Source organism: Xenopus tropicalis, chromosome 3 (assembly GCF_000004195.4).
Source record: "Xenopus tropicalis strain Nigerian chromosome 3, UCB_Xtro_10.0, whole genome shotgun sequence".
NCBI classification, from domain to species: Eukaryota; Metazoa; Chordata; class Amphibia; order Anura; family Pipidae; genus Xenopus; species Xenopus tropicalis.
In genome coordinates, this window is record NC_030679.2 from 149745306 (window position 1) to 149758372 (window position 13067).

The 13067-nt window shown below is 41.0% G+C and overlaps 1 protein-coding gene and 4 non-coding genes across 5 annotated transcripts; all 5 read left to right on the forward strand.

Annotated features, from left to right (window-relative positions):
* Positions 1-4795: 4795 nt before the first annotated feature.
* Positions 4796-5455, forward strand: LOC116409622 (olfactory receptor 1468-like; the record flags this gene model as incomplete). Its single annotated transcript, XM_031898350.1, has 1 exon — positions 4796-5455. A coding segment is annotated over one exon (660 nt), but the record flags the coding sequence as incomplete, so codon positions are not given.
* Positions 5456-9144: 3689 nt separating this feature from the next.
* trnat-agu lies at positions 9145-9218 on the forward strand. The gene has a single exon. It is a non-coding gene; the product is annotated as a tRNA-Thr (tRNA).
* A 1259-nt stretch (positions 9219-10477) lies between these two features.
* Positions 10478-10551, forward strand: trnai-uau. Its single transcript has one exon. It is a non-coding gene; the product is annotated as a tRNA-Ile (tRNA).
* Positions 10552-10965: 414 nt separating this feature from the next.
* Positions 10966-11039, forward strand: trnat-agu. The gene has a single exon. It is a non-coding gene; the product is annotated as a tRNA-Thr (tRNA).
* Positions 11040-11258: 219 nt separating this feature from the next.
* trnat-ugu lies at positions 11259-11332 on the forward strand. Its single transcript has one exon. It is a non-coding gene; the product is annotated as a tRNA-Thr (tRNA).
* The last annotated feature ends 1735 nt before the right edge of the window (positions 11333-13067 follow it).

Below are 13067 nucleotides of genomic sequence, written 5' to 3' on the forward strand. Positions count from 1 at the left end.
TCCTCATTTTCTAAGTATATTAATAGTAAAAAGATGCAGGTTGAGGGTGTGGCCCCATTGAGTTATAATAACAATATGGTTACAGCGGATACAGAAAAGGCAGATGTGCTTAACCAGTTCTTTTCTTCTGTGTATACAGTAGAGGAGCCAGTGGGCCAAGTCCCACCCAATAGCTGCACTGTTGCCTCAGCTCCAACTACACAATGGTTGGCACAGGATATGGTGCTTAAAGGGTTACACACGATAAATGTAAACAAGGCACCTGGGCCAGATGGAATACACCCTCGGGTACTGAGAGAGCTAGGGGCAGAATTACAGTGGCCCTTGTTTCTGATATTCTCAGACTCGCTTTCATCAGGTATGGTACCTAGGGATTGGAAGAAGGCGAATGTCATTCCTATATTTAAAAAGGGAGTAAGATCTCAGCCTGGCAATTATAGGCCAGTAAGTCTGACATCTGTGGTGGGCAAGTTATTTAAAAGGCTATTTGAAGCAATTTAATTGCTTTTTATGATGAGGTGAGTAAGAAGCTGGACAGTGGGGATGCAGTAGATATAATCTATTTGGATTTTGCCAAAGCATTTGATACCATTCCCCATGAACAACTGCTTTCTAAACTAAGGTCTATTGGTCTTAGTAAAGTCTACTAACTATCTCCTACTCAGTCTGTAAATCAGTCACCGGCTACTTGTTGGGATAATTGTGTCCCAAGCATCTAGGTACCAGTTACATTCTCAGCCTAGAACCCTGTGAGCAGAATGATAGAACTACAGTATAGCTGAGGATCTCTTTAACCCGCTGGCTGGAGATGAAGAACGTCATGATCTTTCATCCAAAAACATAGAATATATTTGAAGAAATCCTCTACTGCTGATCCCACTCTGTATTAAAATGTCCTTGATGTTTTAACTTACTGTACATGATGGTAACTAAGCTACCTGAATTCATATTGGCGCCAAAACTTTTGTATTGTTTGTGTAGAGGCAGAATTTGAATTTTCAAGGTTTTTTAAAATTCAGGAAAAAATGGAAAACTTGCAGAACTCAAATGTGCATTTATTTATTCAGCAACTATAAACTTGAAAACTCAATAGCTCAAAATACAACTCAAATGCAACAAAATCAGATGCTATACTTCATATTTGATAAGTATTACAAAAATTACTCTCAAAAACATGAATTGAAAAGTTGTTTGAATTTTGAGGCTACAACTTCCTTTCATTTTTACCTGCACTCACAGCTTTTAGATTCCAGCTATTATTATAATTGTAAAATAAAATGTATTATCTTGTAAATTCAGTCTAAGACAACTGGACTTTTCTACGTTTTCTTGAAAACTTTTCACCACTCATGAGTGGTGAGCAGTGAAACGTTTTCAAGAAAACTCAGAGAAGTCCAGTTGTTTTAGACTTAATTCTACTAGATACTGTATATCATGACCTGGATGAATGCGAGTCTTCTTAGGCAATAGTCCATCAAGAAAACTCAGAAAAGTCCAGTTGTTTTAGAATGAATTCTACTAGATACTGTATATCATGACCTGGATGAATGAGAGTCTTCATAGACAATAGTCCATCAAGAAAACTCAGAAAAGTCCAGTTGTTTTAGAATGAATTCTACTAGATACTGTATATCATGACCTGGATGAATGAGAGTCTTCATAGACAATAGTCCATCAAGAAAACTCAGAAAAGTCCAGTTGTTTTAGAATGAATTCTACTAGATACTGTATATCATGACCTGGATGAATGAGAGTCTTCATAGACAATAGTCCATCAAGAAAACTCAGAAAAGTCCAGTTGTTTTAGAATGAATTCTACTAGATACTGTATATCATGACCTGGATGAATGAGAGTCTTCATAGACAATAGTCCATCAAGAAAACTCAGAAAAGTCCAGTTGTTTTAGAATGAATTCTACTAGATACTGTATATCATGACCTGGATGAATGAGAGTCTTCATAGACAATAGTCCATCAAGAAAACTCAGAAAAGTCCAGTTGTTTTAGAATGAATTCTACTAGATACTGTATATCATGACCTGGATGAATGAGAGTCTTCATAGACAATAGTCCATCAAGAAAACTCAGAAAAGTCCAGTTGTTTTAGAATGAATTCTACTAGATACTGTATATCATGACCTGGATGAATGAGAGTCTTCATAGACAATAGTCCATCAAGAAAACTCAGAAAAGTCCAGTTGTTTTAGAATGAATTCTACTAGATACTGTATATCATGACCTGGATGAATGAGAGTCTTCATAGACAATAGTCCATCAAGAAAACTCAGAAAAGTCCAGTTGTTTTAGAATGAATTCTACTAGATACTGTATATCATGGCCTGGATGAATGAGAGTCTTCATAGACAATAGTCCATCAAGAAAACTCAGAAAAGTCCAGTTGTTTTAGAATGAATTCTACTAGATACTGTATATCATGGCCTGGATGAATGAGACTCTTCATAGAGATGTATTATATAAAGCCATCTTCTCTTTCTCCTCCTTCTTTTCTTTTCTCTTGTCTTTAGAATCACAACTTAGGTTGTGATTCTAGAATTATGAATATGTTGAAAAATAAAAATTAAACCATAATAATTGTATAGGATTCTACATGAAGCCTTTATTTTGATATGCTTCTAATGGTTTTACTCTAATTATAATAATAGTAGGTCCCAGCAGGTTTCTCCACAGACTTAGTGACTGGGTAAGTAAATAAAAGGAGACAAGTTTAACACTTCCCGGTCAGTAGCCGCTGCCATTCTGATAGGAGCAAATCAGGTCAGTCCATTATTGCCAGATCTTCTTTTTCTGTAGACTCTCAACTATAAAGCCAAGCAGGACTGCAGCTTACAATGGGGAGGGGATCAACTTAGTGTTTTGTTTGTTATGACACAGATTGAAAGACCAGATTATATTAAAATAACTATGACATATAAAGATATTGAAACATCTTAGAAACCTGAGGGCCATAAAGATTCCATGGTAGGGAACATTTGGAACTTCAGTTAGACATCCCTGTACTAGACACATGTCTTAAGTTTTAGTTTTCTTTGTGTTTGGACACATTTTGGCATTCTCTCATCTACCTGGAGATCAAGAGCTATTTTCTGTCTAACATTTGGCAGTATCCAAAGCTCCAACTACAATGTTTTTCTACATTACCAAAAACATTGTATTAAAGCAGGGGTCCCCAACCTTTCTTACTCATGAGCCACAGTCAAATGTAAAAAGACTTGGGGAGCAACACAAGCAGCATAAAAGTTCATGGAGGAGCCAAATAAGGGCTGTGATTGGCTATTAGGGGCCTCTATGCACCCTATCAGCTTACATGGGCTTTATTTGGTGAGAAATCTTATTTTTTAATTCCTGACTTGATGGCAGGTTTTGGTTGAATAAAAACAATTACCTGCTTTGGGGACACTGAGAGCAACATCCAAGGGACTGGGGAGCAACATTTTGCTCATGAGCCACTGGTTGGGGATCACTGTATTAAAGTCTCTCTCTCTATACAGTAGATGATAGATGAAACCAAATAAATTGAGCCCTTAGCCCATTCTTTGACCACTACCCACTATACCTTCGGCCATTAAGGTCTAAGGTCTTCATTCTCCCATGTTCTTGTTTCTCCAACAACTCTCCTTATCTGATCTTCTGGAGTCTGTGGGTATTGTGCCCACCCTGCTCAGAACTGTAATGAATGAAGGAGCTAAAATATCCCTTATTGGCTGTTTTGTACAACTTTATTTGCTATCTCTGAATCTTTAGTGTTTTCTTCTAAGTGTGATGTCCTATGACAGATATCTGGCCATCTGCAATCTTCTGAATTCTTCTTCAACAATAAACCAAAAATTATGTGTTAAATTAAGTGTCATAATATGGCTGATTTTTGGATGTTGGGATGGTCCCTGAATAGATTTCTTTTATTCTGTCTCTAAATTAATGATCTGTGATAACACAAAATAACCCTGCAGAGCTAGAGATTAGTAGGGCTACTGCACATGGAAGCCCAATGTTGACCTGAGGCTTTGCCTCCCACCTTTTTGTTTCTTTTGGTCACTTCTTTCTTATAGATGGTAGGGTCAGGGTCATCATCCTCATTGTGTATTGAAACACCTACCGTTTAGGCATAGGTTCATTTTTTTACTGACTAATTTATAACTGTAACTCGGTTTCTGTTTCTGCTTGAAATGCACGGTGTTCATTAGTTAAGCAATATATACATTGATACATACATACATTTCAGACTGGATTGACTAAAAGAGTAAAAGTAGATTTGACTACAAGAATAATTTAATCCTTAATAATAACTCTGAAAACCTATAAAACTGATTGCATACATGTCAATCATAATGTATCATAGTAGTCATAATAGTCAGTGCAACTAGTAGGAATACTAGTAGAAAAGGATGAATTGAATTTTGAAATTGGTACCAAAAAATACAAAAACTTCAGTACAAACATTGGATGTTTAAAAAGTCCATCATTCTAACAATTATTCTCATTATTATTATCTGGACTCAAGGTTGGCAGAGAAAAATTGGATCAAAACTTCTTCAGTTCATCGTTATTATGTCCATCATTCCAAAAAGATTTGATTTCCTCCCAGACAATGAGAATGCAGAACCGCTCGATGGTCCCTGAGATTTTCCTTTTGGGATTTCAGCATGTCGACAATTTCAAGATCCTGATTTTTTCTTTGATCCTTTTGATTCACATACTGACCGTATCTGAAAACTTCCTTGTCATAGCATTGGTACAAATTAGCCAAAATCTTCAGTCTCCCATGTTCTTGTTTCTCCAACAACTCTCCTTCTCTGATCTCCTACAGTCCGAGGTTATTGTGCCCACCCTGCTCAGTACTGTAATGAATGAAGGAGCTAAAATACCCCTTATTGGCTGTATTGTACAACTTTATTTATTTGGTATCACTGAAGCTTTACAGTGTTTCCTTCTAACTGTGATGTCCTATGACAGATATCTGGCCATCTGCAATCCCCTGCGTTATTCTTCACTAATGAGCCACAGAGTCTGTGTTAAACTAATTGCCATATCATGGCTGCTTTCCCTTAGCTTTACACTAGTTGCTCAGATCCCTGCAGCTACACAAGAGTTCTGCAACCAAAATACCATCAACCATTTCTTCTGTGATTACTTTCCTCTCCTGGAACTTTCCTGCTCAGACACCTCCTTGGCACGGATATTGACAATCACAGTATCTGGCCCTGTAGTTGTTTTCCCTATTATACTCATCATTGGATCCTATATCTGTATTGCCCATGAAATCCTAAAGATAGTGTCCAGTATTGGGAGACAAAAAGCCTTCTCCACCTGCAGCTCCCACTTGGCCGTGGTCTCCATATTTTATGGGTCTCTCATTGGTATTTATGTGGTTCCCACAAGGAACCAGTCACAGACCATTAGCAAACTCCTTTCCCTTTTATACACTGTAGTGACTCCTTTTATTAACCCAATGATTTACAGCTTGAAAAGTGCAGATATGAAAAATGCCATTAAAAACATTATACAATAAAACAAAATCTACTAAAGAAAACATTTACCCAATTCAAACAAGGAAAGTCTCCCATAGGGCTCAATGGCACTCTGCAGCTCCAACCCGGCCCAAGGAAAGTCTCCCATAGGGCTCAATGGCACTCTGCAGCTCCAACCCGGCCCAAGGAAAGTCTCCCATAGGGCTCAATGGCACTCTGCAGCTCCAACCCGGCCCAAGGAAAGTCTCCCATAGGGCTCAATGGCACTCTGCAGCTCCAACCCGGCCCAAGGAAAGCCTCCCATAGGGCTCAATGGCACTCTGCAGCTCCAACCCGGCCCAAGGGAAGTCTCCCATAGGGCTCAATGGCACTCTGCAGCTCCAACCCGGCCCAAGGAAAGTCTCCCATAGGGCTCAATGGCACTCTGCAGCTCCAACCCGGCCCAAGGAAAGCCTCCCATAGGGCTCAATGGCACTCTGCAGCTCCAACCCGGCCCAAGGAAAGCCTCCCATAGGGCTCAATGGCACTCTGCAGCTCCAACCCGGCCCAAGGAAAGTCTCCCATAGGGCTCAATGGCACTCTGCAGCTCATACCCGGCCCAAGGAAAGTCTCCCATAGGGCTCAATGGCACTCTGCAGCTCCAACCCGGCCCAAGGAAAGTCTCCCATAGGGCTCAATGGCACTCTGCAGCTCCAACCCGGCCCAAGGAAAGTCTCCCATAGGGCTCAATGGCACTCTGCAGCTCCAACCCGGCCCAAGGAAAGCCTCCCATAGGGCTCAATGGCACTCTGCAGCTCCAACCCGGCCCAAGGAAAGTCTCCCATAGGGCTCAATGGCACTCTGCAGCTCCAACCCGGCCCAAGGAAAGTCTCCCATAGGGCTCAATGGCACTCTGCAGCTCCAACCCGGCCCAAGGAAAGTCTCCCATAGGGCTCAATGGCACTCTGCAGCTCCAATCCGGCCCAAGGAAAGTCTCCCATAGGGCTCAATGGCACTCTGCAGCTCCAACCCGGCCCAAGGGAAGTCTCCCATAGGGCTCAATGGCACTCTGCAGCTCCAACCTGGCCCAAGGAAAGCCTCCCCTAGGGCTCAATGGCACTCTGAAGCTCCAACCCGGCCCAAGGAAAGTCTCCCATAGGGCTCAATGGCACTCTGCAGCTCCAACCCGGCCCAAGGAAAGTCTCCCATAGGGCTCAATGGCACTCTGCAGCTCCAACCCGGCCCAAGGAAAGTCTCCCATAGGGCTCAATGGCACTCTGCAGCTCCAACCCAGCCCAAGGGAAGTCTCCCATAGGCTCAATGGCACTCTGCAGCTCCAACCCGGCCCAAGGAAAGTCTCCCATAGGGCTCAATGGCACTCTGCAGCTCCAACCCAGCCCAAGGGAAGTCACCATACCGAAGCTTGAATGGATCCGAACCTCTCATACTCATTGCGACAAGTACAATTTTGTTGCATAAATTCTCTCAAAGTACGAAAAAGTTGAGCAAATTAATGAAAAAGTTGCAAAAAAACTCACACAGAATGAAAACTTAGAAAAAATATGATTTTTTTGTATTCGTAAACAATCGTACTTTGATAAATGGGCCCCTATGTCTCCTGGATAAAAAAGTTGCTCTCATACATGGATAAAGGGAGTATTTGCCTAGACCTCCATAATACAAGGAAGATTTATGAATTATCCTTTCGGCTGCACCACATTTAATCTATAGTCAGTTCTGCGTAACATACAGTATCTTTATAACCTTACAGGGGGCTTCTTCTAATAACTGGTAATTTTTTTTTTATTTCTCTCCTCTTTACCTAAGATTTATAAAAAGTGGGTTCTAGAAATCATTAAATGATAAAAAAAAAGTGAATTAACATAGAACATGGGATCTCTTAACCAGAAAACTTCAAATTAGGAAAGTCATCTCCCTTCTCCAATTTAATAAAATATTTCAATTGTTTTCAATTGAAACATTGAAATATAATTTTTTAGAATTGTTTTATATCCTTTTTGCCTTGTAATTAATAAACAGTACCTTGATCATGATGGTAACTAAGCTACATGGTTCCATATTGGTGGCAAAACAATCCTATTTTTGTATAGAGACAGATTTACAAAAATTCACATTTTCAAGTGATTTTCAAGTTCAGGAAAAAATGTAAAACTTGCAAAACTACAAAAATACAACTGCCTTGTGTTTCTACATGAACTTGAAGCTTTAAGATGCCATTTTTGGGGGGTGGGTTGAGTTTTTTTTGTTTATAATAGATTTCAAAACTTCAAATTATGAAAACACAATCGGATTAGTAGTTTTTGCAAAAAGAAAAAACTTCACACATTTCACAGTAAAAAGTCACATTTAAATGTCAATCAATCTGCCCCATAATATTTTTTTTAGTAGACATAAGTTATAGGGATCCAAATTATAAAACAAAATGTATCTGCAAAACACCAAGTCCCAAGCATTCTGGATATAAGATCTCATACCTGTATTTATCTTCTGATATACAGGTATGGAACCTGTTATCCAGAATGCCTAGGGTTTTAAAGAACACGGATCTTTTAATAATGTGGATCTCCATTCGTTTGGTCTGCTAAAAAATTCATTAAACCCAATAGGATTGTTCTGCATCCAATAAGGGGTAATTATATCTTAGTTGGGATCAAGTACAGGTACTGTTTTATTATTACAGAGAAAAGGGAATCATTTAACCATTAAATAAACCCAATAGGGCTGTTCTGCCCCAATAAGGGGTAATTATATCTTAGTTGGGATCAAGTACAGGTACTGTTTTATTATTACAGAGAAAGGGGAATCATTTAACCATTAAATAAACCCAATAGGGCTGTTCTGCCCCAATAAGGGGTAATTATATCTTAGTTGGGATCAAGTACAGGTACTGTTTTATTATTACAGAGAAAAGGGAATCATTTAACCATTAAATAAACCCAATAGGGCTGTTCTGCCCCCAATAAGGGGTAATTATATCTTAGTTGGGATCAAGTACAGGTACTGTTTTATTATTACAGAGAAAAGGGAATCATTTAACCATTAAATAAACCCAATAGGGCTGTTCTGCCCCAATAAGGGGTAATTATATCTTAGTTGGGATCAAGTACAGGTACTGGTTTATTATTACAGAGAAAAGGGAATCATTTTTCAAAATTAGAATTATTTACTTATAATGGAGTCTATGGGACATGGTCTTTCCATAATTTGGAACTTTCTGGATAAAGGGTCTCTGGATAAAGGCTCCCATACCTGTATTAGATAACTGAGTTGGCAGAAAGAGGTTGTTAAATCTAAACATTCCATTACATGGAATTCATTATATATTTAAATCCTTAAACATCTATATCATTGTCTACTAATGATAATAAAAAAAAATCTTCCCTATATCCATCACACAAGCACATTTCAGTAGAACTGCATGCAAAATAATTTAGCGAAAAGGACATGAAAGAGATCCAGTCAAAGTGCAATTAGTTGAACCTATTGTTTGATTCTGATGTTGGAATTCTTCCATTTTACTGATTCATTGCAAATCATTCAAATGTCAAATATTATTCCAGTTTGTGATAATACATTTTCCAACTGAAATGTTTTGTTTTACTTTTGTTTGTGAGGTTTAATTAAATGTTCCTACTGCCCTTAACAGAGGGAATAGTCTGGCGCTGTGGCTTAGTTGGTTAAAGCGCCTGTCTAGTGAACAGGAGATCCTGAGTTCGACTCTCAGCAGTGCCTGCCTTCTTCCTTTAAAGCTTGCGGGGAACGGCTAGAGTGTGCCTTTGGCTCTCTTACCCATGTCTGTTCTCTGTAGGTATCTGCCCATTAAAGCATGGTTCCTCTGTATCTAGTAGAATTAAGTCTAAAACAACTGGACTTTTCTGAGTTTTTCTTGAAAACGTTTCACCACTCATCCGAGTGGCTTCTTCAGTTCAAATGACTGGTAGGGAATTCCCCGGTATTTAAACTCTTGATGGTAGTAGAGTCACAGACATCCAATCACAATGGTTCCATTGAACTTGTTCAGTTAGGTGTTAGCTGAAACTGACAGGTGTAAGAAGGTATGATCCAATCACAATGGTACCAAGATTCTCATTGATGAAGGTGTTAATCCTTCAAAGTACATGACTGGAAGTGTGAACTGTTCCTCTGAAACCTCCCAGCCTGTTTTACATGCAGATGTCAGTCTCCTGGCAAGTGTATGCCTACCAACCAAGCAACGGCCGCTTCCTATCAAAGTGTGGAACTGTGTCTTGGGTCAATTAGACACATCTTTTCATGCTTAGCCCGAATAATGTTCCTGTCAAGGCAGGAAGATTGCAAAGTAGCTCGGCTTACTGAGCTTCAAGCTGCAGCCTGGGGACGAAAGGTATTGGTGGTTGGAGGAAGGTAAAACGTGTGCGTTGGGGTGGAAATTCAATGCCTTATTTTTCTTTTTGTTTATTATCCGCCTGTCTAACAGATATCTCGAGAGTTTAACAGCAAGTAATACTTGCCCAATAATCCTGATCTTGGTGCAATCTTCTGCATGTATCTATTTCATTTTTTTGCCCTGGGCAGAGGCAGTAGGCTGGCGCTGTGGCTTAGTTGGTTGAAGCGCCTGTCTAGTAAACAGGAGATCCTGAGTTCGACTCTCAGCAGTGCCTTTTCGTTTCCGTCAACGTCAAACTTGGAAGTACGAGCTTCCCGCCTGTGGGCAATTTCTCTCACTAGCAGCCTTTCAAACGATGATGTCGGTATGGTAGGCAAAAGAAAGGAGTCAAACTAAAATGGCCACTAGGATATTTCAAAGCGACATGCAAATAAGCAGAAGCGTGACTCGTTTGGCGATACGAAGGGAATAACGGAGGAGCTTTTAGCTGTCCCTTTAGCTGCCCTTGTAGAAAGGTGCACACTTGTAGCTCACTGAATTTACAGGTAAGGGAGAAAGAAGCTGCAGAATGGGGCATCAGTGGGCTTATTTCTCTTTCTGTCCACAAGCTTCGCCCTAACCAGTTGGCGCTGTGGCTAAGTTGGTTAAAGCGCCTGTCTTATAAACAGGAGATCCTTAGTTTGACTCTCAGCAGTGCCTGCCTTCTTCCTTTAAAGCTTGTGGGGAATGGCTAGAGCGTGCCTTTGGCTCTCTTACCCATGTCTGTTCTCTGTACGTTGGAGGAAGGTAAAACGTGTGCGTTGGGGGGGAAATTCCTTGGGAATAAAGGATGTGTTCAGGTTGTTGATTTGGTTTTGCTAATGAGCGCTGCTCACACCTGCCAAGGAGCAAGGCTCACACCTGAATCAACACTTTGTCATGAATTTTAAGGCAGAGCTGACAAATATGTTTCAATCAAGGCCTTCTTCTTCTTCTTCTTAATTATCCGCCTGTCTAACAGATATCTCGAGAGTTTAACCGCAAGTAATACTTGCCCAATAATCCTGATCTTGGTGCAATCTTCTGCATGTGCCCATTTTTTATTTTTATGCCTCTTGACAGAGGCAATCGTTTGGCGCTGTGGCTTAGTTGGTTAAAGCGCCTGTCTAGTAAACAGGAGATCCTGAGTTCGATTCTCAGCAGTGCCTGCCTTCTTCCTTTAAAGCTTGTTGGGAACGGCTAATGAGCGCTGCTCTCACCTGCCAAGGAGCAAGGCTCACACCTGAATCAAGACTTGGTCAAGGATTTTAAGGCAGAGCTGACAAATAAGTTTCAATCAAGGCCTTCTTCTTCTTAATTATCTGCCTAACAGATATCTCGAGAGTTTAAAAGCAAGTAAAACTTGGCCAATAAAGCCCCAAACGGTTGGTGCTGTGGCTTAGTTGGTTAAAGCGCCTGTCTTGTAAACAGGAGATCCTGAGTTCGACTCTCAGCAGTGCCTGCCTTCTTCCTTTAAAGCTTGCGGGTAACAGCCAGAGTGTGCCTTTGGCTCTCTTACCCATGTCTGTTCTCTATACGTATCTGCCTGTTAAAGCATGGTTCCTCTGAAAAGTCTCAGCCTGTTTTACATGGAGATGTCAGCCTCCTGGCAAGTTTATGCCTACCACTCAAGCAACGGCCGCTTCCTATCAAAGTGTGGAACTGTGTCTTGGGTCAGTTAGACACATCTTTTCATGCTTAGACTGAAAAATGTTCCTGTCAAGGCAGGAAGATTGCAAAGTAGCTCGGCTTACTGAGCTTCAAGCTGCAGCCTGGGGACGAAAGGTATTGGTGGTTGGAGGACGGTAAAACGTGTGCGTTGGGGTGGAAATTCAACGCCCTCTTTTTCTTCTTGTTTATTACCTGCCTGTCTAACAGATATCTTGAGAGTTTAACAGCAAGTAATACTTGCTCAATAATCCTGATCTTGGTGCAATCTTCTGCATTTGCCCTTTTTTTTTTTTTTTTGCCCTTTACAGAGGCAGAAGTCTGGCGCTGGGGCTTAGTTGGTTAAAGCGCCTGTCTAGTAAACAGGAGTTCCTGAGTTTGAATCTCAGCAGTGCTTTCCTTTAAAGCTTGCAGGGAACGGCTAGAGCGTGCCTTTGACTCTCTTACCCATGTCTGTTCTCTGTACGTTAGGAAGGTAAAACGTGTGCGTTGGGGGGGAAATTCCTTGGGAATAAAGGATGTGTTCAGGTTGTTGATTTGGTTTTGCTATTGAGCGCTGCTCACACCTGCCAAGGAGCAAGGCTCACACCTGAATCAAGACTTTGTCATGAATTTTAAGGCAGAGCTGCCAAATATGTTTCAATCAAGGCCTTCTTCTTCTTCTTTATTATCCGCCTGTATATATCTAGAGAGTTTAACAGCAAGTAATACTTGCCCAATAATCCTGATCTTGGTGCAATCTTCTGCATGTGCCCATTTTTCTCTTTCTGTCCGCGGGCTCTGCCCCAACTGGTTGGTGCTGTGGCTTAGTTGGTTAAAGCGCCTGTCTAGTAAACAGGAGATCCTGAGTTCGATTCTCAGTAGTGCCTGCCTTCTTCCTTTAAAGCTTGTTGGGAACGGCTAATGAGTGCTGCTCACATCTGCCAAGGAGCAAGGCTCACACCTGAATCAAGACTTTGTCAAGAAGGCAGAACTGACAAATAAGTTTCAATCAAGGCCTTCTTCTTCTTAATTATCTGCCTGTCTAACAGATATCTCGAGAGTTTAAAAGCAAGTAATACTTGGCCAATAATGCCCCAACCGGTTCATCTCTCAGCAGTGCCTGACTTCTTCCTTTAAACCTTGCGGGGAACGGCTAGAGTGTGCCTTTGGCGCTCTTACCCATGTCGGTTCTCTGTAGGTATCTGCCCGTTAAAGCCTGGTTCCTCTGAAAACTCCCAGCCTGTTTTACATGCAGATGTCAGCCTCCTGGCAAGTTTATGCCTACCAACCAAGCAACGGCCGCTTCCTATCAAAGTGTGGAACTGTGTCTTGGGTCAATTAGACACATCTTTTCATGCTTAGATTGAACAATGTTCAACAGACAGAGGCAGTAGCCTGGCACTGTGGCTTAGTTGGTTAAAGCGCCTGTCTAGTAAACAGGAGTTCCTGAGTTCAACTCTCAGCAGTGCCTTTTCCCTTTTTGTTTCCATCAACCTCAAACTTGGAAGTACGAGCTTCCCGCCTTTGTCCAATTTCTCTCACTAGCA